Source organism: Choloepus didactylus, chromosome 12 (genome assembly GCF_015220235.1).
Source record: "Choloepus didactylus isolate mChoDid1 chromosome 12, mChoDid1.pri, whole genome shotgun sequence".
NCBI classification, from domain to species: Eukaryota; Metazoa; Chordata; class Mammalia; order Pilosa; family Megalonychidae; genus Choloepus; species Choloepus didactylus.
Window position 1 is genome coordinate 102,179,308 of NC_051318.1, and position 26,811 is coordinate 102,206,118.

The 26,811-nt window shown below is 39.6% G+C and overlaps 1 protein-coding gene across 3 annotated transcripts in view; it reads right to left on the reverse strand.

The window, feature by feature from the left end:
• NEK5 (NIMA related kinase 5) overlaps window positions 1-24,267 on the reverse strand; it is a 93,792-nt gene extending 69,525 nt beyond the window's left edge. For 2 of the 3 annotated variants that reach the window (XM_037800119.1, XM_037800117.1), the window contains exons 1-9: window positions 24,178-24,267; window positions 23,023-23,225; window positions 22,794-22,932; window positions 15,264-15,360; window positions 8,928-9,025; window positions 7,134-7,217; window positions 6,976-7,046; window positions 5,797-5,883; window positions 3,643-3,697 (exon numbers count right to left, since the gene is read on the reverse strand). In XM_037800119.1, coding sequence (XP_037656047.1) covers window positions 3,643-3,697; window positions 5,797-5,883; window positions 6,976-7,046; window positions 7,134-7,217; window positions 8,928-9,025; window positions 15,264-15,360; window positions 22,794-22,910 — 609 coding nt within the window. In that variant the 5' untranslated portion in view covers window positions 22,911-22,932; window positions 23,023-23,225; window positions 24,178-24,267. The remainder of the gene's footprint in view (window positions 1-3,642; window positions 3,698-5,796; window positions 5,884-6,975; window positions 7,047-7,133; window positions 7,218-8,927; window positions 9,026-15,263; window positions 15,361-22,793; window positions 22,933-23,022; window positions 23,226-24,177) is intronic. The other variant, XM_037800118.1, reaches the window with a different exon arrangement.
• Window positions 24,268-26,811: the final 2,544 nt, after the last annotated feature.

Consider the following 26,811-nt stretch of genomic DNA (forward strand, 5'->3'; position numbering starts at 1 on the left):
CTTAACATATGAAAATAAGTCAATTTATATACCATATTAATTGAACAGAGGACAAAAACCACATGATCATCTCAACTGACAAATAAAGAGAATGTGACAAAAATCAACATCCTTTCATGATAAAAACACTCAGCAAACTAGGAATAGAAGGGAACTTCCTCAACCTGATAAAAAGAATCAATTAAAAACCCACAGCTAACATAATACTTAATTATGAAAGACTGAAAGCTTTCTCTTAAAACAGATTTCTGTATCTATTCAGCATTCAAAAATAGGTTCTAGCCAGGGGAATTAGGCAAGGAAAAGAAATAAAAGACAAGCAGATTGGAAAGAAAGAAGTAGAACTTTCTCTATTCACAGATGACATGGTCTTGTATATAGAAAATCCTAAAGAATACACAAAACAACTATTAGAGCTAATAAACAAATATTGTTTATTACCTTCAAGATGTAAGATCAATATACAAAAATCAATTGTATTTTTGAACACTTGCAATGAACAATTTGAAAATGAAATTAAAGACATAATTCCATGTGCTCCAGCATTAAAAAATATAATACAAATAAGTTCCAAAAGAGAAATGCAAGGCTTGCACACTGAAAAATACAAGATATTGTTGAAAGAAATTAAAGACCTAAATAAATGGAAAGATATCCCATGTTGAGAGATTGGAAAATTCAATATTGTTAAGATGGAAATACTCCACAATTGATCAACAGATTCAACAACCTCTTTCAAAATCCAATTTATTCAGAAATTGACAACCCGATCCTAAAATTAATATGAAAATGCAAGGGACTCGGAATAGCCAAAACAATCATGAAAAAGAACAACAAAGTTTAAGGACTCACAGTTCCTGATTCCAAAACTTACCAGAAAGCTACAGCAATAAAGACTGTATGGTACTAGCATAAGAACAGACATTGTAGCTTAATGGAATAAAATTTAGTGTCCAGAAATAAACCCTTGTATTTACGGTCAGTTGATTTTGTGACAAGGGTGCCAAGGCAATTCAATGGAGAAAGAATAGTCTTTTCAACAAATGGTGCTAGGACAAATGTATGTCTACATGCAAAAGAATAAAGTTGGACCCCTAACTCCAAAAGCAACTCAAAATGTACCTTAGACATAAATGTAAAAGCTAAAACTATAAAACTCATAGAAGAAAAGATAGGAGTAAATCTTCATGACCTCGGATTTGGCAATGGTTTTTTTAGATATGATACCAAAAGCACAAGCAAAGAGAAAAATAGGCAAATTGGACTAAATCAAATTCAAAATCTTTTTGCTTCCAAGTTCACTATCAAGAAAGTGACAAGACAACGGGAGAAAATATTTGGAAGTCATATATCTAGGAACTGACTTGTAAGCAGAATATATAAAGAATTCTTACAAATCAACAGTAAAAGAGGCAAATAACCCAATTAAAAAATAGATGAAGGATTTGAGTAGCTATTTCTCCAAGGATACATAAATGTCCAATAAGCACATGAAAAGATGCTCAATATCACTGGTCAAAAGGAAAATGCAAATCAAAGCCACAAATAACCACTTCACAACCACTAGGATGGTATAATAAAAAAGACAGACAATACCAGGTGCTGGTGAGGATATGGGAAAATCAGAACCTTCACACATTGTTTATGGAGCTGTAAAACGGGGCAGCTGCTCTGAAAAACAGTTTGAAAGTTCATCAAAGGTGAAACACAGAGTTACCATATGACCTAGAAATTCCATTCCTAGGTATATACCCAAGAGATCTGAAAACATATGTCAGCACAGAAGTTTGTAAACATTTGTTTATAGCAGCATTATTCATAATAACCGAAAAAAAATAGAAACAACCAAAGCGTCCATCACCAGATGAATGGATAAACAAAATGTGGCACATGAATACAGTGGAATATTATTCAGTCATAAAATGGAATGAAGTACTGAATCATGCTACAAAATGGACAAATGCTGAAAACATTACACTAAGTGAAAGAAGCCAGGCATAAAAGGCCCGTCATTGTATGAGGCCATGTATCTGAATGTCCAGAATAGGAAAATCCATAGAAACAGAAAGCAGCTTAGTAGTTCCCAGGGGCTTTTGGGAAAGCAGAAAGGGGAATAGTGCTAATGGGTACCGGTTTTCTTTTGGGGGGTGAAGAAAATATTCTGGAACTACAAAGTAGAAATCACTGCATACCTTTGTGAATATACTTAAAAACATTGAATTTTTTGTCATGTGAATTATATCTCAATAAAAAAGATTAAAAACAAATTGCAAACATACTTACAAACAGATTATTAATAAATAGTATTTAGCATTACCCTGCATGAAGTAAGTTTTCATTCACCAACCACAGCTCAGAACAAAAGACAAAACGGTATCAGAGAACACTGCTTCTCCCCTTCTCCTGGATGACACATGTGGGAATGATAACATTTCTACGGCACACTGGGATACACCAGGGAGGCTGCTCCAGTTCCCACACAGCCACCCCAAGGGATCAATATAGCAGTCATTTTGCACCACATTTGGTGGTTGGGAAACTGGTTCAGGAGAGTCGGCGGGAAGGAAGGAGAAGTGAGGAGGGGACGGGGTCCGGAGCTGCGGCAGTTTCTAGACCTGGGCACTACAGGGACCAGTCTTGGCACTGGTGAGGAGTTAGGGCGCTCGTCAGGGATTCAAACACACCATTCAGTCCTCCAGCAGGGCCTAATTCTACTTTCCAAGCAAAGGGTAGTTCCTTTCTCCATTTTCTCCCATTTCCTGAGTGCTTACTCATTTCTGTTGCTTTCCCTTAAACCCTCTCAGGCTCTCAAGACACTTAAGGGGTGGTCGGAATAAGGCACTTTCAACAGAAGTTAAGAGAAATAGGAAAATAACCACATGCAAGTAATACCCAGAAAAATATAGAGATTATCAAGCAAAACTGAAAGGGCTCAAGCCTCAGCTCCACCCCTTATTAGCTGAATGACTCTGGGCAAGTTACTTAACCTCTCTGTGCTTCAGTTCCTCCGTAGGGTTGTTGCAAATATTTATAAGCTAATGATCATAAAGCACATAGTACATGTTCTCATGTATTTACTGTTTGAGTCCTATCTGTGTATGTATATGTTCTAAACCATACATATTATAATACATTTTATCAAATTGAAATGTATGTACATAAAATTGTTCAAATCTTATTTTATGTAAAGCAATCCTTTTTTTAAAGTCCAATATTACAGGAGAATACCAAGTAAAGTGTATGTCCCTCTCCTCTCTCCCACAGGACTTATTGCCTAGAGGTAAAACCATTTGTTACATTTCCTAACTATCTTCAACACAGAACACACATACACACATAACACATACTGCCTGTGCATGTGTCTGTGTTTATATGGATTTGGTGTGTGTATTTTATTCACACACACTTTACTTTTAATGGAATGTGCTACACATACTGTTCATCTTGGATTTATCTGCTTTATAATGTAGCTTGTACATGTTTCCATGTCAGTATATATAGATCTATCATTCTTTATAATAGCTTGTCCATATAAGTTTTAACAATCAAATCAAATCAAACCTTAATCTTTTTCTCCCAGAAGTTAATTTCATTTATGTGGTTTCAATAATACAAGAATAACCTGACAATTAACATACTTACAGGATGCTTGAGTGTACAAAGCTCATATAAGACACAGCCAAGAGACCACATATCCCTGGGAAAGATAAGAGTTTAAATGCCAAGAAAATATCCATAATTCCTAATAAAAGTTTTCACCCTCACAGTGCCTTACTTCTGAATACTTTTACAATTTATACAGGTTTACCAGTTTTTGCAAATGCTTTCAGAAACATTATCATTATCAATGTTTATTCTTACTAAGATAAAGTTAAAATAAAAACTCCTTCTAGTTTCTAGAATCCCAGCAGAGAAAAGGTATATAAACTTTGCCATAATCTGATAGTTCAATATTTACTTGGATTTAATGTGCTCACAGAAAATGTGTGTATGTGTGGAATTCTGAGCAATCTGGAGGGAGGCAGGACTGAAACACGGAATTATTTCAACTGAAAATATAAAATTTGGTTGATTTAGGAAGGTATATCCTACCCAATGCTCTTGACAGTACCAAAGTTATACTAAGTGTTGAATGTAGTATTTGGTACTTAACAAACATTCAGAAGGTGTACTTACAATATAAAACTCAAGCCTTGCTCTGTACAGACTTGGTATTTAGGAAGTATTTATATGCAATTAGTTTAATAAGGAGTTATTTTATAGACTAAAAATGCATAATTAAATCTGAAACATCAAAGAAGATATAATGAGAAGTCAAAGAGGTGGTCAAAGGGCCACAGCATAGATTCAGGTAAGTGAGGTGAAAAGCACAACTAGTTATGTGAGTTGGGGGGTTAGGGAGAGGGAGAGAGAGGGGCAGCGAGGGAGACACTGAATACCAAAGTCTGAGGGACAGTGGAGGGTGATTACAAAACAGGTAGGACAGAACTTCCAACTGAATATCACACACCTTAGTTCCTAGAAACCCACTGACACTTCCCGCCAGGCGGAATTTCTCCCTGGGCCCCCAACTCCTCTTGTGTTCCCAGAGCCCCATCTCTACCAGGGTGGTGACCCCATGTGCCCACCCGGAACCCACGAGCCCACAGCGCTCAGCCCTGTGGAGAACCAGAGGGGGCCTCCTAGTCCAATGCGGATGGAAGCTACCCAGCTGCCAAGATCTTCCTGTTTTTAGAAGCACCAGATCTGTAGGTTTCTTAAAATCTCCCCATATTTAAATACTGTCTTGACCCAAATTCTCAAAAAGCAGGGCCAGGAAACTAGTCCCGGCTGCTGGCCTGGGGCCCTCAGCCCCCAGTGCGTGAGCTTGGCTCTGGACCCCTACCCTCCCAGCCATCACCTCCCACCTGCATCACTGCACAGATGGACTTGAACCCTTTCTGGGTGCCAGGGAATGTCTCCCAGAAAATGCCCGACCTTATATGATGCAAGAAAGTTCTACTCTTCTTTTTGTACATCTCTACCATCTGGATTTTGCCTTCCATTTATCTCTTCCGAAGTCAGCTGACATATCCCTTGGCTATTTTCCTAAACAAATGGACAACTTACTTCCAAAGGAGCTCAGCGTTCCGCTGGGCCGACTGGTTCAACTGGCAGCCAGCTTTGTTGAACAAATTGTTCTCCTTCCCCTTATCTGGAGGTAAAACTACTGCTTCTTCATCTTTATCCCCTGTGTATATTAATATCACCCCTGAGAACTAGCCCCTGATATCTCACACATTAAAGAAACTAGTGGAAAATACCTTAAAGACTCCCTAGGCCAACACTCTCATTCCAGGTGGGGAAACTGAGGCCCTCAGAGGGCAGGGGACTCAATAAGTTAGTTACAAAGCCAAGACTAGTGGAATCCCTAACTCTCCTAATCCAGTGCTCAGTCCACCAGACCATGCTGCCGACACTTGACCCAGCTACGATGTTTTCCTGCAGTCATCCAAACACTGCTTAAAAGCTATGAAAATTAAACACAAAGACGTGTATCATAGGGACTGCAACTTCCAACACTATTCTTTAATTATATCACCTGTATGTTCAAATGAAGAGAAATGGTCATCTTCTAAATAAGTGCAAAAGCTTCAGGGAACACTGATGTGGTCAGAGACAATCAAACATGGAGTCAATGAAACCACAAAACTAGCACAGGAAAGAAAAGAGATTAGAACTTCAGCTTCTGGAATCTTAATTCACTATTATCCACCAGATTTTCCAATACTTGCAGATCAATAATCAGCAACTCACGTTTTATTATTGTAGGGTTTATTCTGACAGATCTCTGGGGATAGATAGTAAGGTGTTCCAATACAAGTTCGAGCAAGTTCCATGGAACTGGTAAAATATATTAAATAGTAAAATAACATGGTTTATTATTGGAGTAAGAAAGGGCTTAAAATATAGGAATGCAGCATGTAAAAATCAATAATGCAAAATTTGATGCACACAGATGAAAATGCAGCAAAAACACATTGTACATTGATAAAGGAGTAATATAATTAGTTGATTTTTTAAGTTCATAATCCACCCTTCAAAAATACACATATTAAAATATATATTTTTTAAGGCTTAAAGGCTCCCCATAGGTACAAATGCTGTGCTACAAAAAACACTCAGAGACAAAAGATACCCCCTTTCCAATGAGCAATGTTTCATGATTTAAATTTGGAAAACACAAAAGTGAATAAAGAAAAAGAAAAATTTACCCAGAATCTTACCACTTAAAAACAACTATTGCTAAAAGTTCGGTTGTGAACATAACATATGCTATGTGAACAGTAAAACAATTTTAAAAAACAGAAAAGAAAAAAATACAGAAAAAAATGATATATTTCCATCCTATCTTATTTCCACCCATGGTTTTCATATAGCTGCAATCAGTGTATTTAAAATTCAGTATTCTAATTTTTTTTACTTAATATAACAAAGTGTTTTCTCAGGTTATCAAAAAGTCCTCAAAATCATAAATTATGCAGTTAGGAACTGCATAATATTCAGGTGCATGCCTGTGACACAGTTTATAGTTAACATTTCCTGACTTTTAGACATTTAAATTATTCCAAAATTTAAAGTATTCCCTTAGAACAAATTCCAAGATTAGAAGAGATCGCACCAATTTATTCCCACCACCATCTCTGAAACCTCCTGTTTCACTGCATGCTCACCAGCACAGTCACATCTCATATTTCATAACTTTATGACATACTGTACAACATTGCCACCATCATCCTATTATGCCCAATTTATCTTGGGAATTTTAATCTCAGGCAAATTAACATCTGAATGATTTAATGCATTTATATATATAATTAGCAAAATAATTTGGACAACAAATTTTTAATAACTTCTTACTTAAAAATATAAAAAAAATAACACATTTTGGCTTTTGTAAATAATTAGAAGAAAGTGGTTTTTAAAAGCACTTACTTGTTCAGGACCCTTGCTATGCCAAAGTCTCCAAGCTTTGCAACTGTTCCATTCTTGCTAAGAAAAATGTTCTATAAATGGAGAAAATGCTATGTTGTTTGAGATATTTCAAGAAAATGAAAGATCAGGACTTTCTTGGGCTTCTCTCTGAGCTGTACCTGTGTTTTTATGTCCCTGTGCAAGATCTTCCTGTCATGGATATGTTTTAGTCCTAGAGAAATCTGTACAAACCAGGCAAGAATCTATAGAAGGAAAGCAAAACAAAACAACTATTCAGTCACCAGACAATCGTACTTTCAGTGAAATGTCTTCTTGATAAAATGCAAACACAAAGAGAAATAATATGTGTATGTTTATATGGATGAAGCTAATAGATGTGCCACCTTATCCTATTAGGTATGTTTCACATCTAGAAAAATTGAGGTGCAGATAGGCAATTCAAACATCCTTGCATCAGTGGGGACTCCATATGTAGAAAAGATAAATAGAAGCAAGGGAGAGAACGGGACAGTTATGATTTTCTCTTTTCTTATTTAACACTGGGTTGCTAAGTGCATTAGGAATAGCAGGAAGATACTGTTTCCTGATAATCCGAATGCTATTTGTTTTTCTTTTTTATTGAAGGGATGTTACTGTCCCCAGAGAGAGAGAGGAAGAGGTGAAGAATCTGTGAAGTTATTAAAAATGCTAGTGAAATATCAATGTACATGTACAATATAAAAATTACAAATAGTTTACTTTTAAAGCTAAACCTTAATTGTACTTCTTATTCATGCTTTTGTCCTTTCTTAGCTGGCCGAGAGCCTTTTAAAATGTATTCTAAGCCTGTAAGGATTTATTTAAAGTGTTCTAAAATTCAACTGGTTCCTTGTCTGTCAAAGCATACAGAAAGAGGAAAATAATAGGAGAAAAGAAGTTATAGTCCAGATTTTAGGTTTCAGTTGTAATTTTAGTTCTTTCCCAACAAAAGGAAACATAATTCAAAATTTTATAGGGAAGAGCATTTTTATAAAATGTGGCAAAATCAAATACAGATGGAAAGAAAGGAGGGTTTCTATAAAAATGTAATTTAATATGGAATGTAAAAGAGCATAGGAAGAATACTTGATTAAATTCATGGAGGTTACAGAGATTGGTTCTTTAATCATTCATACATTCAAAATATTTAACTTTAACTCTAGAAGACTATTATATAGGAGTGATGCTCTACATGATAGAATAGAATAAAGAAACAAATGGCCTAAAGAAAGATGGCGGAAAGAGAAGGAAAGGAAGATGGCGGAAAGAGAAGGAAAGGAAGATGGCGGCCATTCCAGGCCAGGCTGAGGGCTGCAGCTGTAGCTCAGTCACACAGGCCCTGACTCAGATTCCCCTCCACACGTACACCCGTCTCTGCCAAGAGCACAGTTCCCAGGAGGATCCCAGGGGAGACTCAGAGTACAGAAGAAAAATGTGTTGTGCAGAGAGAGAAAATGGGAATTAAGACCATTATTCTTCACCATTTCTCTCCCTTTCTTTATAACCCATGAAACTAAACAGTCGAGGCTAAAAAGAGTTTCTATCCTCCCTTGCAAACTGGTATAGCTATTTTAAAACAGAGTACCAACTGGAAAAAAGGAAAAAGAGTGACATTATTAAAATATTACATTTAAATAGCTAAGAAACAGACACATTCTGATTTTTTTTAACTGTGAAGATTTATCTCAGAGGCATTCTACATGAGATTGTCCAAAAATAAGAAAAACTATCTTTTCTCAAGAAAACCTCAATCTCAAAAAGAGATTAAGGTCAATTGCAAACATGTTCCAGACTACACTGACCAAGATTATTGATGTGGTTTGAATTTCTGCAACAACAATCAAGCTTCTTATCAGCACATTCTACTATGTATGGCATTATAAATTTAATTTCCCCTACTTATAAATTAAAAAGCAAATGAGAAGTGTGTTTACCTGATCTTCGCTAAATAACACCCCCTGCTGTCTACTGATCCTTTTCATGAGATCTCCTCCATCGCAATACTCCATCACAATAAACAAACTGTTGTTCTCTGCAAGAAAAAGCATCATTTGGTGCTGGAGGGTCTTCAGAGATTTACTAATCATTTGCCTTTCAAGCTCTAGAAATATAACCAAAAATTGCAGGACAGAGTGGCTAAAAACTGTGGACTCAAGATGAACTGGGTTCTAATCCCACTTCCCCACTGACACTCCTTCTGAGACTTTCGGCAAATTATTTTTTTCTCTGTGTGTCACTACCTCACCTGCAAAATGGAGATAGTAATCTTTTTAGGATTGTTGTAAAGTAGAGGTGAGTTAATCTGTGAAAAATGCTTAGAACAGAGCCTGCACATGATGAGAGCTCAATACATGTTAGCTATTCTTATTAATACACTCCTGCAAGAGATTAGCGATGTGCTGTGAAACCAGAAGCTGCAATCTTTCTCAGTGCTCCAGGAAGAACTGAAAGCCACCCCCTGAGTTTGGTATACAGTTTTATTTACACAGCACTTATTCAGCCATGTTGTGAAACACAACTGACCTCTGCCCAACCTTCTCTCTAGATTAATGGACAGTCTCCTTGACTGGTGCCCATGCAAGGTTACAGCTGGAGACACACAGGCTCACGGACCCAAAATACCTCCCTTCACACCAACTGACCTGATGCTTACCAGGATCGCTCTGCTTGTTCCCAAATCTGTTTATGCCAAATGAATTTGTTACTGTTATTATTACATAAACAGATGAACTATGAATGGATAAAGAATGTGATTATTTCTACAAAAATTAAGTTGAATGCTTTGGAGGACTCAGGAAATGTGAGTAGCTAAAAAAGAAAAAAATGCCATTGACCTAAATGTTGGATGAAACAAGTGGAAAATTGCAGAAAACTTTCTAAAAGGATTGTGCATGCAGATCATCCATAAATTCTTACTCAACTTTAAAGAAAGGAAACTGGAAATGACAAATAAGGATGAAGCTTATGTAAGAAACTATTCTCAGTTCTCCAATAAATGGACTCACAGTAAAAGTCATTAGGGTTGCATCGAAAGTTTGACAAATGTTTGTGCATTTATATATTAAAATGGGTATGATTCCCTGCTTTAACTAGCTTTTCCCATTAACCAATCAACTACCAGTTGGCTTCTTGTTAGAAAAAAAGGGCTTCTGCTAACTTGTTTGTTTCTCCCACTAGTTTGTGGTCTCTCTGAAGAGAGAAAACACTTGTTTCTGTGTCCCCTGCACCTACCACAGTACACACAGAAGGTTCAACAAAGGTTTGTTGAGTGGAGCCCCCACCCCCACAAAAAAAAAGCCACTGAAGGAACACAAAATAGATGCTGAAAATCAAGCTTATAAGCAAGTATGAATCTCTCTAGTATTTTTTCCTGTGTTTTTGAGTATCCATTGAATGCCAAATCTCTTGCCAAATATCTACCTTTGCTACCTTTTTCTTTCAAGCAGATTAAACTAACTTTAAGTAGAGATCTGTGACTTGACAGCTCCTGCTGTTGGCTACTTCTATTTCAGGAATTTAGTGCTTCTTCTTTCGCATAAGACTTCAGTTTTCCACCCTCTTAAAGGGGACAGATCCATTTACTCATCCATAAACTCTCGTAAGGACATGCTATAAGTAAGGAACGTTGTGCTAGGAATAAAACTAAATTAGCCATTCTTTCTATTCTTAAGGAGATGATGATCTAGTGCAGATCACTCAGCACCGTGGGAGAAGTGATGTTAGAAGTCTCCGTGCTCAAGGGCAAAGAGAGCAGAGAGAAAATGAGTGGAAGTCAGAGAGTCTAGAAAGATTTGGGAAGAGATTTCCCGACATGCCCTAACTGTCTTGAGATCAGTTATTTTCAGGAATGTTCTACTTTTGGAAGAATTAGTGTTCCTTATATAATTCAGGCATTGAAGGGGCTGCCACAGCAGTGACAAGGTAGCAATTTCAAAATTGGTGGGGAAATCAGAATAAGGAGAGGATTACATTTCATTTCCTTCCCACCAATGTCCAATTCACTCATCCTTACACTGGCTTTTGATGAAATAAATTGTTTGACTTATTCAGGATTAATTGTGACTAAGCCATCCCAAAGGAACTATGCAGGTCAATGAACATCACCTGGTTCTAAAATACACATTTTCCCCCCACTGGCCCCTGTTAATTTCATATTTAATGGAGTTAAAAACAGTCTGGAAAGTTCATTTATGTTCTCAAATTTTCCATCTATTTAAAAAAATTAATAAGAAGGAAAAGAGGTGTAAGAAACAATTCTTGTCCTTGAGGAACTTCCAATCTCATTAACGGAAATAAGGAATATACAGTATCATTATAATAAATACAGTATATAGCAAATGGCACTTGAGTGATAAGGCCAGGAGGGTTTGGGGGAGCTCAGAGCAGAGGGAGAGACATCACTTTAGGTTTGAGCAATAAAGGAAGTGGGATCTGCATTTAGTTTTAAAGGATGTATAATATTTGAACATGCAGAAAGGAGGAAAAGGGTACCCCAGAAAGGAAGTGCAAGGTACATTACAGGACTATAGTTTCCAGAACTGTAAATCTTGTTGATAGTTGACCTTTCAAAAAAAGAGGGGCACTAACACTAGGAGCATACCTTGTTATTTGCCAAGGTCCAACATTTAAAAAACAATTACTGTGAACTGTACAACATGAGTGAATCCTAACATAAACAGTGTGCTAAATTTAATAGCATAATTATAATAATGTTGCTCCATGAATTGCAACAAAGTATCACCCTAATGCAAAATGTTAATAACAGGAAAAACTGTGTGTGTGAGAAAGGGGTATAGGGAACCCTGCACTTGCAGCATGATGTTTCTATAAACCTATAACTGCTCAAAAAAATAAGAATAAAAAATTACTGTGATTAATTCATTCTAAACTGCCCTTCATAAAATCAGGATTGCATCTTACAGATATTGGCATCTTACAAGCTATTGCTGTAGGATTGGCAGTCTTGGTGCTGGGATTTTCTGCATAATTTTTAGAATAACTAACCATTTAATTTGCTTATATTTTCCTATTTATATAGAAATGCATGAACAATATAAGATTAAAATCTATGTGTAAGTCTAAAAGAGCTCTTTCAATATGTATGAAATAAAAATTATAAGTGATATAAGTGATTTATGATATTGTATCAGTATATTTCTAAGTAGCACAAAAGGGTGCATCTTACATGCAATGGCAAATTAGACTTGATGGACTTAGATATCATCCATGATCACCATCATTCCATAAAATAAAATAAGCACCAAAAAAAGGAGGAAGGACACAAAAATAAAAAATTTCTACACTCTGCCTACAGTGACTTCTACCAGACCTGCACATGGTCTAAGATTTTACACAAGTTAACAGGTGAGCTGTTCATCTTTCATGGGTGCTGGAAGAAGACATGAGACTTCTGGGTCAGAGACAAAGGACGCTATTAGTCTTGGCAAAGGTGGTAGCCAGAGAGGTTCCTGTTAGCACGGGTGTTACCACATGGGTTAGCACCCCCAATTCCCACAGAGGTGACACATGTGAGCTAAGATGGACACGCACCACCTAGTGGGTTGCATATAGGAGAGCAACCCTGAGCTTGGAGAATCCACTGCTTTTCTACAGCTCTTGGTAGGCAGGAGGAGGTTACCTCATTCTTCAAGGCTGCTGGCCACAGCCCATGTGGACAGTGCTCAGAGCCTTGCATTCTTGGCATATCCAGCAAGAATGTGCAGGGATGCTCAGCACCCATGGAGGAGTGCCTCTCCTAATAGCCCCCCTGGCTGGTCCACATCAACTTGCCCTCACCTTGGCTACTCTCTTCACCTAGAAGGCTCTTCCCCAGGTGTCAACGTGACTCTCTCTGTCATTTCCTTCCAGGCTTTGCTCAAATGTCACCTTCCCAGGGCCTTATCCTGACCACTCCATTTAAAATTGTACTCCCAACCCTGCCTCCTTCTGTTCTATTTTCCCACTCACTTATCACCTTCTAACATACTATATAACGTACTCTTTAAATAGAATTTAATAGAATCAAATTTAATTTATATAGAATTTACTTAGCCTAGGAAAATCTCAGTACTTTCTTCTTATTTTTCTCATGTTGCTTCAAACCAATAAAAATCTCATCACCTTCTATAGATACGAATGAGCTACAGTCCCACAGCCGTGCGGCTTATGTTCAAAGTTAAGCTGTTTGAGGGTAAACAAAGGCTTTAATCCATTCTCTCAGAGCCTCTCTGAGGCTTTCAAATGAGTTTGATGTTTCCAGTCCCAACAATCTGCCAAGCAAACTCAAAGGCATCACAGGAACTCTAGCTTTCCCAAACCAGGATTTATCTCCTTGGGAGAAAAAAAAAAACAGTCATAAGAAAATTTAAACCTACAGTATAAACAAACTCAGCAGAGATTACGTATTATAAAAAGGACTTCTAATTTATAAAGTATCCCCTACAGATTGTTCTCAAATATCAACCTTCCGCAGTGTGAAGACCTCTTCCCGTACAGGGAAGGGTCCGTCCCAGCTGCACCCTCAACAAGCATGTGTGGAGCACCTACCCTGGAAACATGTGTTAGATGCTGAGGTCAAGAGGTGAGTCAAAGAGATGGGGTTCCAGGACTCATGAGGTTTAGGCTCAGAGAGGGGGGCAAATATCAAACAAAACCACAACTGCAAATATAAATAGACGTGCACACCCAAGTACCAAAGTACTGGAGAAGTCAGGAAAGGGAGCTGTAACGGCAACTGTGAGCTCAGCGGAAGGACTGAGGGTGAGCAGGACAGACAGACAGAGCCCCCAAAATGGCCCAAAAATGAGGGAAAGAAAGATTATCTTACAGCCTTGTCATTAGGAATCAACAAACAGGAATGTGGGGCGCCCTATTCCAGGGCTGCCCCTTGGGAGTTTTTCAGTAAAACCCAATTCTCTGCCCAGAGGTCCTTCTATGCTCCTGGGAAAAAACCTCAGAAGAGGCCCGAGAACCCTTTTAAATCTGCAGTAGGGAAGGTCTGTATGGCCAACCACACTGAATGCAGTGGTTTCAATGTGTAATAAACATAATTTCTGGAAGGAAAACTCTGGGTGAGTAAATGTTAGTACAGCTTATGACAGTGCCTGGCTCCGTGTAAAAGCTCCAACACCAGGGCTGTGTTCCTTTCTTTCCTTTTGCCAACCTGATGACTTTGAAGCCATCCGTGGAACACTCCCGCTGCTTTAACTACTTATGCATGTGAATCAAACACCCCAGAGCCGGGCGCTAGGAGGACGACCGCCCCCTGTGGGGTCTGCACAGCCCTGCCCCAGCCTCATCAACACCCAACGGACTGCCTCCCCCACCCCACTAGAATGTATGCTCCAGGGGGACAGGAATCATTTATTTTTATCTGCTTTGCTCCTTGCTGTCTTCCTGGCACCTGGAACACTTCTGGCCTACAGGAAGCACCCAACAGATATCTGTGAAATGGATGAATGATCTCTGTCCAATGCTCCTTTCACGGTGTGTGTTTGGCTGTTTTGTTTTGTTCACCTTTGGGGTTCAGTGATGGATGGATGCAGGATGGACGCTGTATTCAGGTGTGCAGAGGAGGGAACTATGTCCCTAGTGTACTCACTGTTTTGGGAGAAGGCGTGGCCACAGTAGGTGACTATCTGCTCCCTCTGGGCCGGGGACTCTAAGCGCTGCCCCTTGTCTTGGGACCTGGGGGGCTGGTGGGGAGGGAGTGGTAGGGGGAGCGGAGGGGACACCCTGCCCCCCTCCCCCATTCCCATATCAGACTTGGCCACAGGGCTGCTTTGCGGACAGGAAACGGGAGCACAGGGAAACCTGCTTCCTGGGAGCTGGGCTTTGAGAGTGGGGTGTGCACGAGAACCACAACCACGTGCTCTGGCCGCGGGCTGCCCCTTAGGACTGGATGCCAGCCCCAGCCCCTGCCCAGCCAGCCAATGTGGTTCATGAGCGGGAGATACATATAGACACACACACTGTCACAGGCCACCGAAATCTGGAGGTTGTCACTACAGCAAAGCTAGTACACCAATCGCCCACCACCTGTGAGACTGCGCTTAAGGGGAGGTGAAAAAACTTAAGAAAACAGGAAAGCTGCCTACAGACCCCGCCAGAGAAGAAGTCAAGTCGATAGCTCAAATTACAATTAAAGTAAATGAGAAAATGACACCATTTACAAAAAGTCATTTATGAACAGTTCTCCGTAACTTACCTTTTATATAGGTCAGCACGCCTAATACTTTATTAAAATACTTTAAGAATATAGAAAGCCAAACCTTGAAATGAACTGAAGAAGGTTACGATGTTGGGATGTTTCATTTTTGCCAGAAGAAAGACTTCTTTCTTTGAAGCTTCTTTTTCTTGGACGGGCATCTAAATTATACGAAGAGACAGGGGAGTCTGTAGAGGTAATTTGCTTTCAAAACATGCTTTCTGCTCACGCCTATCTAAAATCCTCCAGGCTTTTAACGACACTTCCAAAACTGATGCCTCAAGAGCAGAAAACAATGTTTCCAGAATTAGTAGAGTGCTCTACATCTAATCAATGGCTTGTCAAAGGCAGTCATAATCAAGAAAATAAATGTATCTGGTAAAGATATGCAGTATAAAAAGTTCATTAGGTTAGTGGTATTATGTTCATTCTCTAGGTACTGGGAGGAAAACTATTTTAATATTTATCTTTCAGCAGCAAAAGATATCTTAATAAAAATGCAATATTCCCAAAGCATTCACTGTTGAGAAGCAGCAAGTGAAATCTAAAAAAAGAAAATGTGTTACATAGCACATAAATCTAACCAGTGAAGTTCTATATAGATTATCACCTTTTTCGTTTCCAAGTAAAAACTGTCTTTTATGAATTCATTTTAGATTTGCTGTGTTGTCTTGTTTTCCCAGGTATCTTTTATGGACGATACCTTTCAAGGGTTTGGTGCCAACACCAGCAGTCACCCCTCATTTCCACCTTTTCTTCCTCATTCTGGACACTCGGAGACATCACGTCTTTCTCTGCCCTCTGCCCTCACCTTTTCGGCCTCCAAGCCTCACCCAGTCCTTCCCACTGCTCCCTCCGTAGTGCTCTCCAACTGGCCCACACAAAACCCATGGTCTCCAATTTTCTCATCAAGGGATTTGGATTTAAGGACTTTTAAAAAATTAACTCTCAATCCCAGCTTCACTGGCTCCCAGTTACGTATCCTTCAGTGAGTCATTTCGCCTCTCTAAGATTCAGTATCCACCCTCCCCTAATTTATATTGCATAGTCGGTGCAGATGAGTTTCGAAACAAAAATAACTGGATTATTCCTGCCAGATCGATAGATTTATGTACTTCAAAAAAATTTCACTGCTATTCCTCAAAAGAATAGTATAAACAAACATAAAGGCAAACATAAGTTAGGTACAAATGCCGGCAACATATATGACAAAGATTTTTGTATTTGTAATATATAAAGCGTTCTGGCAAATTAAAAAGAAAAGGGAAACACTCAAATAGAAAAATGGGCAAAGTACATAAATAGGCAACTCACAAAAAACAAAAAAACAAAAATGTTGATAAAGAAAAGGTATTCAACCTCGCATAATAATCAAAGAAATCAAAACTAAAATAAAATTTGACTAGATGTTTTATCTACAAAACTGGCAAAGATTAAAAGAATGTTAATATCCTTTCTTGGCCAGAAGGCAGCAAAATGGACACCCACATTCTTCTGGTGAAAGTATATAAATGGGTAAAATCTTTCTGGGAAGGCAATTTTACAATATGTAATAAGAAATTTTAAATTTTCCTATTTTTGACTGACTAATTCCTCTAGGAATTTATCAAGATAATCAGAAATGTGCCCTAGGAAAAAGCTTTCATTACAGTGTTTCATTGTTAGTTTTAAAAATTACTGTAATAATACATGCTTCTGATTTTGAAAAATATTTTAAGCCAGATAAAAGGGAATAAAGGAAAAGTGAAACTTCTCCCTCTTCCTCCCCACCCATCACCTGAACTCCTATTTCTTAGGGGTAACTGCTGTTAATCGTTAGGTGTGTATCTTAACAGACCTTTTAATTTAATGCATATGTATGTATATACAAACTACATACATAAATACACATGCAAAGTTTCTGCTTAATAAAATAGATCATACTCTATATATTGAATGTTATTTATTATAGCAAAAAAATCAAACAATGTAACTGTCCAAAAATAGAGATAGATAAATTATGGTACTTTTATGTGACAGAATACAATGCAGTCATTACAACTCATGGGAAGCAATGTTTTATATTGGGAAGAACAGATGAAGAGTTAGAGAAATCAGCTGGTTACTGTGTATCCTTGAGCAAATTACTCAACCTGTCTGAGCATCATCTATCTATACAATGAAGATAATGAGAACTACCTTTTAGAGTTGTTGGAGGATCTAAATGAGATGATATATGTAAAGCGCATAGGATTGCTAACATACCCAGTAAGCAGTAACCATTATCACTCTGATTTAAAGATTTAAAATTTAAATGTTGTGAACATTTAATATTGCTATATGAGAACACTGAATGACTCGAGAAAATGTTCACAATACACTGTCAAGTGTAAAAAAGCTGCTACAAAAGAGCATATCCAGCATGACACCAATTATATTAATAAAAGTACATGTATGCATTAAAAACAGTCTGGAGAGAAATTTACCAAAATGTTAACAGCGATTAAGAGAGAGATTATAAGTGATTTCTATTTTCCTCTAAATTGCCTTATTTGCTCCGTTGGTTCTTTGCAAAGTTTCTACAATAAACATTTTCATTTTTATAATCAAGAAAAGATTTAACACTTTTTTAAGAGCAAGAGTACATGCTCAATACTGGTAGAATGATGAGAGAAAAGATTAGATTTTTGGTACCTGTAAGAAAAAAAGCAATTTAAGTTCTGGAGTCCAGAGCTTAGTGAGTGGACAAATGTTGGAGAGATGAGAAGAAATGCAAATTTCTCTAGATAAGAAGTAATGAAAAACTATATTAAGGTAGAAAGGAAGAAAGAAGTAATAGATGTTAAAATCTTGACACATTTAGGTTGTTTTTCTTATTCCTTTGTTTTGGTTTTGTTTGAAATGGTTTTTTATCATTTGTTTTTTAATTAAAAATTTAAAAAAAATAAAAAATAAAATCTTGACAGATGTTGCTAGGAAAATTTGATAACATAAAGATGTATGGGAAAATGAGACTAATGCAGTCTAATATAACATTCTACTTATTTATGGCATGGAGACAAGGGTGATTCGTGAGTAAAATGATGAAAAACATCAGTGCTGTATTAGAAATATAATCAATTCTCGATTATGCTAAAGAATGGGAGAGATGCTACGAAATGCATTAATATAGATTTTAATAATAATTCACTGTCGAAATAATTTTTCTTACAATTAAAACAGATGTATAATTCCTAAGCATGTACCAGCCTACAACTGGGCAAGAGGGCCTGGAAGCAACCCTCCATTCAGTCATTCATTCAACAAGAATTCATTCAAGACCTACTTGGATGAAGTTACAAAGCATTATTAGGAGGTGTGTGTAATACAAGACGAACAGACATGGATTCTGCTGCCTAGAACATACAGAGTAATAAGGGGTTAAAGGCACAAAATAACCAGCTCAAGCACATCAGAGTAGAAAGCCATTAGCTACCGGAGTTTACTTAGAGTGGAAAGATTGTGGAAGGTGTCCTGGAGGCAGAGGAATCGGAGCTCAGCCTCGAACAATTGGGATCTTGACTCCCGGAGAGGGGCAGGCTAAGACCCTGGGAGAAGGAGCCTCACAGAGAGTAGAGACACTGGATGTGAAGGATTTTTATTTAAAATGTGGATCTTCACATTTGACCGAAAAGAAGGAAATGGAAAAGGGAGGTTGGAAATGTAATTTGGGAACAAAACAGAGGAGGTCTTAAAAACTGATCTGAAGAGAAACCAGAAATGAAACAGTATAAAAGCACAAGGCAAAAATTATGCATAATCCCATTTTCCATCTTGGGATAATAATAATTTAGCATGTCTTTTTTTCTTTGTGCATATTTTTTATGTATATACACACAGACACATAGACATACATATATGTAGAGAATGTGTATGTATATATAAAGATTGCATCATACTGTACATACTGGTTTCTCAATTAGCAAAACTGTGACTATTTCCCCCGTCAATTCCTAAGAGCTGCATAGTTTTCCATTAATTACTTAGTCAACCCTCTACTAGTGGTTGTTTCTGTCTGTATAACTCTGGGTATTTCCTTGGAATAAATTCCCAAAAGAAGAACTCCTGGGTCCCAGGATGTATACTTTCTTTTCTTTTTCAAAATAAAGATAGCCTTTTTTCTACTAATACAAATAATACAATGCATACCTTCTAAAACATATATTTCAAAACTTATTTTTTATGAAATATGAAAAGAATGTTGTTCACTAATCATGCCATGATAAAAGTAAGAATTCTTTTCTCCCGAAGTGAAACTGATATATGTATATATAAAATGAGAAAAATTCCAGTATAAATTCTGTTCCTTTTAGCAGAAAAGTACCTGCCATATGTTAGACATTGAACCAAGTCCTGTAGAATTACATCTGACCTTACAAAGTTTAGGTCTGTTGGAGGAAACAGGTGTATATAAGGGGTAATTTGGTACAAAATGTGCTGTACTGATAGGGTCTACATTTCTTAGAAATAGTGGCTAAATAAAGTAGAACCAAATCTGTGACCACCCTTAGCAATTATGTAGAATCCTAAAGCCAATAATTTGGCCCACTTCTGAGTTGATAAAATCCTCTTACTTTTGCTTTATGTTAGCCCTGCTTCTGGTGGACATGCAGAGATGCCCAGGATACGGAATCCCCAGTTTCTATTTTAACCTTTGCAATATACATGTCCAGATTTTCAGGGAACCTTCTTGGACATTTAAGGTAAAATAACAATCCATCAGTTTCATCCCAATTCCAAGTGTATTTTCTTAAGCTTTTGCACAAAGTTTCAACACAGTTGAGCTACAAAGACATCATTTACATCTCTGGCTAAAATCAGCTTAAGTGTTCTGTTAAATTCCTCCTTTGCTTTGAACCCCACTCTGATTCCAGTTTGCCCTTCTCATATTTCGCTCATGCTGACACACACTATATGCCTGAAGTACATACTGCAGATACTGTTAAGATGGTGAGAGGGTTAAGCCATATAAAACACAATGGCTTTAATTTGTATTCTTGCCACTGCCAAAGGGCAATCCCTAGGGAAATACAGCGCCTTTTTAAAGACATTAGAATTCACTATTGGACTGCTCTATTTAGTATAAATTCCTTGAATATGTTGATTCAAAAACCCAAACCAACACTTCCTAATGTTAAAGGAAAATAATAAAATTAATGTATTTTGTGGTCAAATTGTAGAAAACAACTGTCCATTTTTCTTTTAAAATATGAGGAAAGAGATGGTGGAGTATGCTTATTAGAAAAGTGAAACTGTTAAACTGAAAAAAAAACACAACATAATATATGCTCAATGTAAAAATTTCTGGCAATGCAGAAGGCAACGGCAGAAGTGAAATCCCACCACCCAGCAATAACCACAGTTAATGCTTTGTGATCATTTTCTTTTTCATTTTTACAACATATTTTGGACCTTATCCTTTGTCAATTAATACAAACAGGGCATGAATCCTTCTAAAGCTTAGATACATATTGATAAATTCTCAGGATTTACTTTTACATAATCAGAGACAGCCTGCTCCCCCCTTTTCCTCATTTACTTAAAGCCCACTTCCTGACAATTATTTGCATATAAGCTTTTATGTAACTGTCTGGATGACCCAACTTGCACACATTTCGAAGGGAACTTTTTCTGCTACCCTCGTATATAAATCCTAGAAGGAGACCCATAAAATTCAGACTTAAAATGTATTCCAGTGCACTATGGGTGTTAAAGTTGCCTGCTAGGAGGTCCCAAAGTATTTTCAAATGAACATATTTTATAGAGAAGATGACATAAAATAAACATTGACCAAGGTGAATTTAGCAAAAATTCAAAAATGGGAAGATTTAGGCTATATATATGTTTCCACAATTGAAAAAAAAAAGAAAAAAAAAGACAGTCTAAATAGATGACAACTGAATGCCAAGGATGATCCTGGATGGGATCTGAGGGTGGAGGAAAGGAGGCTCAAAGGGACACAGTTGAGACATAAGGAAAAAAAAGGAAATACAGAATGTAAGCTTTGTATCAATGTTGAATCTCTTGTACTTCTTAGCTGTGTTTAATGGGATAGCATAAAAGAATGTTCTTGTTCATGGGAATTGTATACGTGAATTATAGTGTTTGTTCAAGGATGTGTGCAGCTAGCTCTCATGTGTTCAGAAGACAGAGCAATAGATGATGGATGATAGTAAGGGAGGGAGGGAAAGAAATGGTGTGACATCATGTTAAAATTGGTGGGAGTGTGGTATCAGGGGAGGGGATCAGTGTATGCTGGAGTTCTGTGTATGGGGTTTGTATTGTTTTTGCAACTGTTCCTATAACTTTGAATTTATTTCAAAATAAAATTAAAAAAAATTAATCCTTCCTTAATTAAATATATTTATTTTCCAAATTCATTAGACTAAGAATAACGTATTATTTTCTTTCATTTATTCAATGCAGTCAATAAATATTTATTGATTTATTTAGTATTTCTTAAGTTACTAATGAGTTTGACATTGTTTGTCTAACTGCATTTTTGTTGTCTGCCAGGCACTATTCTGAACGCTGAAGGAGATAAATGGATAAACGAGCAAAATAATTTCAGGTCATTATATCTGCTAATAAGAAAACAAACCAGGTAGTGTGATGAGGAGAGGCTGATGTTGGGGCACTGCTTTAGCCAGGATGGTTGGTGACAGGCCCTCTGTGGAGGTGATCTGAATAAGGACAGACAGACAGAGGGAAATGCAGCACCTTGGGCACAATAGGGAAAAGTCAGAGCCAGAGAAGGGGCTAGAATTTTACAGGGCGTTGCAGCCACCTTTGGGGTTTAGGTAATCTTATTTCTTTTCTTTTCTCTGTTTTTTTTTTTTTTTTTTAAATTAGATCATTGGTTGTTGTTTGGGCAATGGGCTTAAAAGCGCAAGACTGAAGGAGAGTCGAACATCTTCTTGACCAAAAGGGGGAAGCGAAATGAAACGAAATAAAGTTTCAGTGGCTAAGAGATTCCAAATGGAGTCAAAGGGTCACTCTGGTGGGCAATCTTATACACTATACAGATAACCCTTTTAGGTTTTACTGCACTGGAATGGCTACAAGTAAATACTTGAAACTATCAAACTGCAACCCAGTAGACTAGACTCTTGAAGACAACTGTATGGCAATGTAGCTTACAAGGGTGACAATGTGATTGTGAAAACCTTGTGGATCACACTCCCTTTATCCAGTATATGATGGATGAGTAGAATAATGGGGACAAAGACTGAATGAAAAATAGGGTGGGGGGCTGTTTTGTCTGTTCTTCTTTACTTTTATTTTTTATTCTTATTTTCACTTTTCCTGGAACAAGGAAAATTTTCAAAAAATAGATTGTGGTGATGAATGCACAACTATATGATGATACTGTGAACAACTGACAGTACAATTTGGATGACTGTATGGTATGTGAACATATCTCAATAAAACTGAATTTTTAAAAAAAGAGTGAAGGGGAGTCAACTGAGGCTTAAAATACATCATCCTCAAATAAAAGTATTTCCTTGACATATTGGATTAAAACCCAGCAAAACCATACTGCTGAAAATTATCAAAAATTTGAACTTAACATTACCTTTGCAAAACTGATCTCTTTTATAACACAGTGCTTGTTATCTGACTTTCCTCTTGCCAAGTATGCTTTCCCGAAGGCACCTTCCCCAATGGCCTTAATCACATCATATTCATCCATGGTCTCTAAGGTTCGTGGGTTCCTGGAAGAAGAGAGATGGAATTTTCTCTCACACCTTTCATCAAGGCCAACAAACTCAGAAAACTGATGACTAAAATGTAAAAGAACTCACTTTGCTAGAACTTTCCTCCCAACCTTGCCAAGACAGAGTCAATTAACTTTCCTCGTGGCCTAGTGGCCACGGGTACCCACCAAAGTAGACGGAGCTTCTTGGTGGACCCGGGTCAGGCTGGGTTGTAGTCAGCTTTGACAACAATCTAGCATGCTCGTCCAGGGCATGTCACTTAACGTCGCACAACCTGGCCTTCCAAATTTCTAAAACAGAAATAATTTATTTTACCATGTTGCTTCCACAATGAAAGAGCCTGCGGAGTTTTACAGTCCAGCCTTTCTGGGTGGGGCGGTGCCGCCCCTAGGGGCGTTGGGGATATTTGCGGGGTTTCTGCTGTTCCTCCAGACACTGAGGCGGGTGCCCGGGATGCTGAGATCCTGCAGTGCGCGGGGCTGTCCCGCATAAAAGATGATCTCGCAGCCCCACAATCTGCAGTCTCCCCGGACAGTCATGTGTGTGGAAAAAAGTCCTTTTATAATTATCTGCGGCTACAATCAAATTCCATTTTATATGGAAAAGCTAGGTGTTCTTTTTGCACTGAATCTTCGGAGAATGCAACTACACATATATCGAGGCTCGACTGCACTTTTTGTTGGAACTGAGTGCATATCTGCTCACCATTTTGGATACTCCCGCCCCCTGGCCGCGTGCTCGGGGCTGGAGAGCCCACCGTCCGCACCGCGGCGGGCACCGCTGCCGCTTTACTCCTCCCAGTGCGGCAGCGCCCCGCATTTTCATATCGAAATACAGCCGTTATTGTCCACGGCTTTCCCAGTGGGAGAGCAGGTAAGTTGTTTTATGGGAATTTCACGCCAGAGCGGGAGGCCGGGCGCTGCGCTCGGGGCAAGGGAAGCTGCGGACACCCGGGGGCCGGCTCTGAGCGCGGCCGAGGCGGAATCCGTGCTTAACGGGGTGGGAGAGTCCCCCGGTTCAGGGAAACTCCCCTCTCCGGGACACCCCAAGGCTGTGGGATCTCGGCCCTAGCCCGGCGCGCGCCGAGGAGCGCGTTTCCATGGAGACCGACGCGGCCCGGGACGCCAGGCGGCTCCTCTCCCTTCCCGCCCCTCCCACGGATCCCCGACCCTTCCCCGGTGGCTCCCGGAAAGCTGGGGGCAGCTCGCGGTCAGCACTAAGAGTGAACAGCCCGCAGTGTACCTGCTCAGCCCCGGCCGGGGCCGAGGGGGAGGTCCAAGCTGCCCAAGCTCCGGAAGCTGCAGCGCCCCCCACCGCCGCGGCGGGGCCTCGGGGGCGGGGCTCAGGGGCGGGGCCTCGGGTGGGGCTCGGGGGCGGGGCTCAGGGGCGGGGGCCTCGGGTGGGGCTCAGAGGGCGGGGACTCGGGGGCGGGGCCTCGGGGTGGGGCTCAGGGGCGGGGCCTCGGGTGGGGCTCGGGGACGGGGCTCAGGGGGCGGGGCCTCGGGGTGGGGCTCGGGGGCGGGGCCTCGGGTGGGGCTCGGGGGCGGGGGGCTCAGGGGGCGGGGACTCTGGGGCGGGGCCTCGGGGCGGGGCTCAGAGGGCGGGGACTCGGGGTGGGGCTCAGGGGGCGGGGCCTCGGGTGGGGCTCGGGGGCGGGGTCTCAGGGGCGGGGCCTCGGGGGCGGGGCTCAGGGGGCGGGGCCTCGGGTGGGGCTCAGGGGCGGGGGCCTCGGTGGGGCTCAGAGGGCGGGGCCTCGGGGTGGGGCTCAGGGGGCGGGGCCTCGGGGACGAACACCCGGGAGCGGAGGGTGGGGGAGAGAGAGCCGGGGCGGGAAGGGGCGGCCCAGGGCCGGGACGACTGTGCCGTGGAGCCCCCGACACGACCAGCGCCAGTCAGTAGAAAACCTCATCCACAAAAGGAAGGAGAAAGGAATGGAAGGTTCAGTGCCCATCATTTCTTGCCTAGTTATAAGCCAAGAATAATATTGTAATCTATCATTTAAAATGGTTTCCAGTCATCAGCTAATTCCATTAGAATCTCCTCAAATTTCATTGAAAGCAAAACCCTGGAAACCATCGGACTCTCCAAAGGATTCGTATTCCAGTCAAGAATCATGCACTTTATCAATAACTATACATATTTCAATTCCTTGTTTGATGGCTTAGAAATGTTTACACCCTGGGGCAATGATAAGATTTGAGATGTCTAAGAGGTATAGAGCACAGTATTTATGGAAGCTGAGTATATGGAAATACCCTCAACTATCCAAACCCGCCTTAACTCATGAAAAGTTAAGAGGGTGGTAAAGAAAAGAAGCTAACGTAAGTAACTCTGGAAAACGGTGAAATCCTAATAAAGACCCGAGGTTAGCTAATAGTGATGTACCCACGGTGGGTTGCTAACTTTCACAAATGTAGCAGAGTAATGTAAGAGGTGAACATTAGGGGAAACTGGGAGGACGTGGAAACGCTATCATATCTTTGTACCTTTTCTGGAGATTTAGTGAATAATCGCCCATTTGAAGGCAGCTTGGAGCCTTCCCTATGGATGCTCCACCTTCATAACTCAACCGACACTCATCTCCAAGGAGCACCCACAGGGCACACTGAACCCCTTCCAGGGTACTGCTGCATTCACATTCTACCACGTTTAATGAGATTCCCTGGGGGCAGGTGATCACCCCTTAAATAGATTTAAATTCTGCATAACTCCACTCACTTAATGGGTCCTCCGTGAATTGGGATCAAATGGCTGTGTTTAAAAGTAATGGAGTGAAAATGGCAAATCAAAAATGGGATTTTGGATGCCTCCTGCGTGTTCTCCTTTCAAAGCATTTCCCCCAGCCTGTCCTCACACCATTTTTCTTACGATATCCATACCTCACATTCAACATTTCATTAGGAGGTGTCTTGAAAATTCAAACCCAAAGAAATGAATGAAAGGTGGAAGTTCAAGCAACAGGGCAGAAAATGACTATCAATTTTTAATCGAAGGGCCCATCTTAAATAACATCTATTACCAGTTCCAAATGTTGGCCATAAGGAACTGTTAAGGATGTGTGTGCATTTGATCCAAAATTGAGACAGCTGGAGTAACTGCCCATTTTATCTCTTTGCAGGATTTGTATGGTACTCTTCAGACAGAGCTCCAGGGATCCAGTAATAATTGTTCTGCATGTATTTCAGTTCCATTTACAGTTTCTAAAGCAAACACTCTAAAATAGACTTTGCTTATATATAGCAAAAGGCTCTTAGAAATAATGTGGCTTATATAACATTTTCAGAGAAATAGTACTTTGGGATCAGGCAATTTCTTCTCTTTAAATTTGTAAAAAAAAATTTTAAATTTGAAAGGAAAAAATAAGACCTCTTAGCCTGAGAGAAGTATTTTTCACTTATGTGAATTCCTTTTTTGTCCCTTGCATATGTACATGTATTTATAGTTGTAACTATGTTGTACATATAATTTTGCGTTCTACCCTCTGTATGTTTGGCATATTTTACAACTACATTAACACAATGATTTTAGGTTTACTCAGGTAGGACTTTCATAAAATCTGAATATCCAGCATGTTGCTCAGTAATTTTTCCACAATTGGTCACCAAATTGGAGGTCATGTCAACAGTTCAACTGAAGCAGTTGACAAAATCCTTTTCACAGAAATAAAGCAGCTCTGACCCCGGGTAGCTCCAGTGCGCAGGATTTGGCAACAGAGGCCCTGGGCTTCAATCCCACCCTTCCTTCCGTCAGGTGTGACCCGAGCTTCCTGGGCCTGTTTCCTGAGTGGGCGATAGATGCTGCGGTGTGTAGACCATGGAGCCACCAGCTGCTCTGGAAGGCAACTGCTTTCACCAAAGACTTATTAAACTGCACACA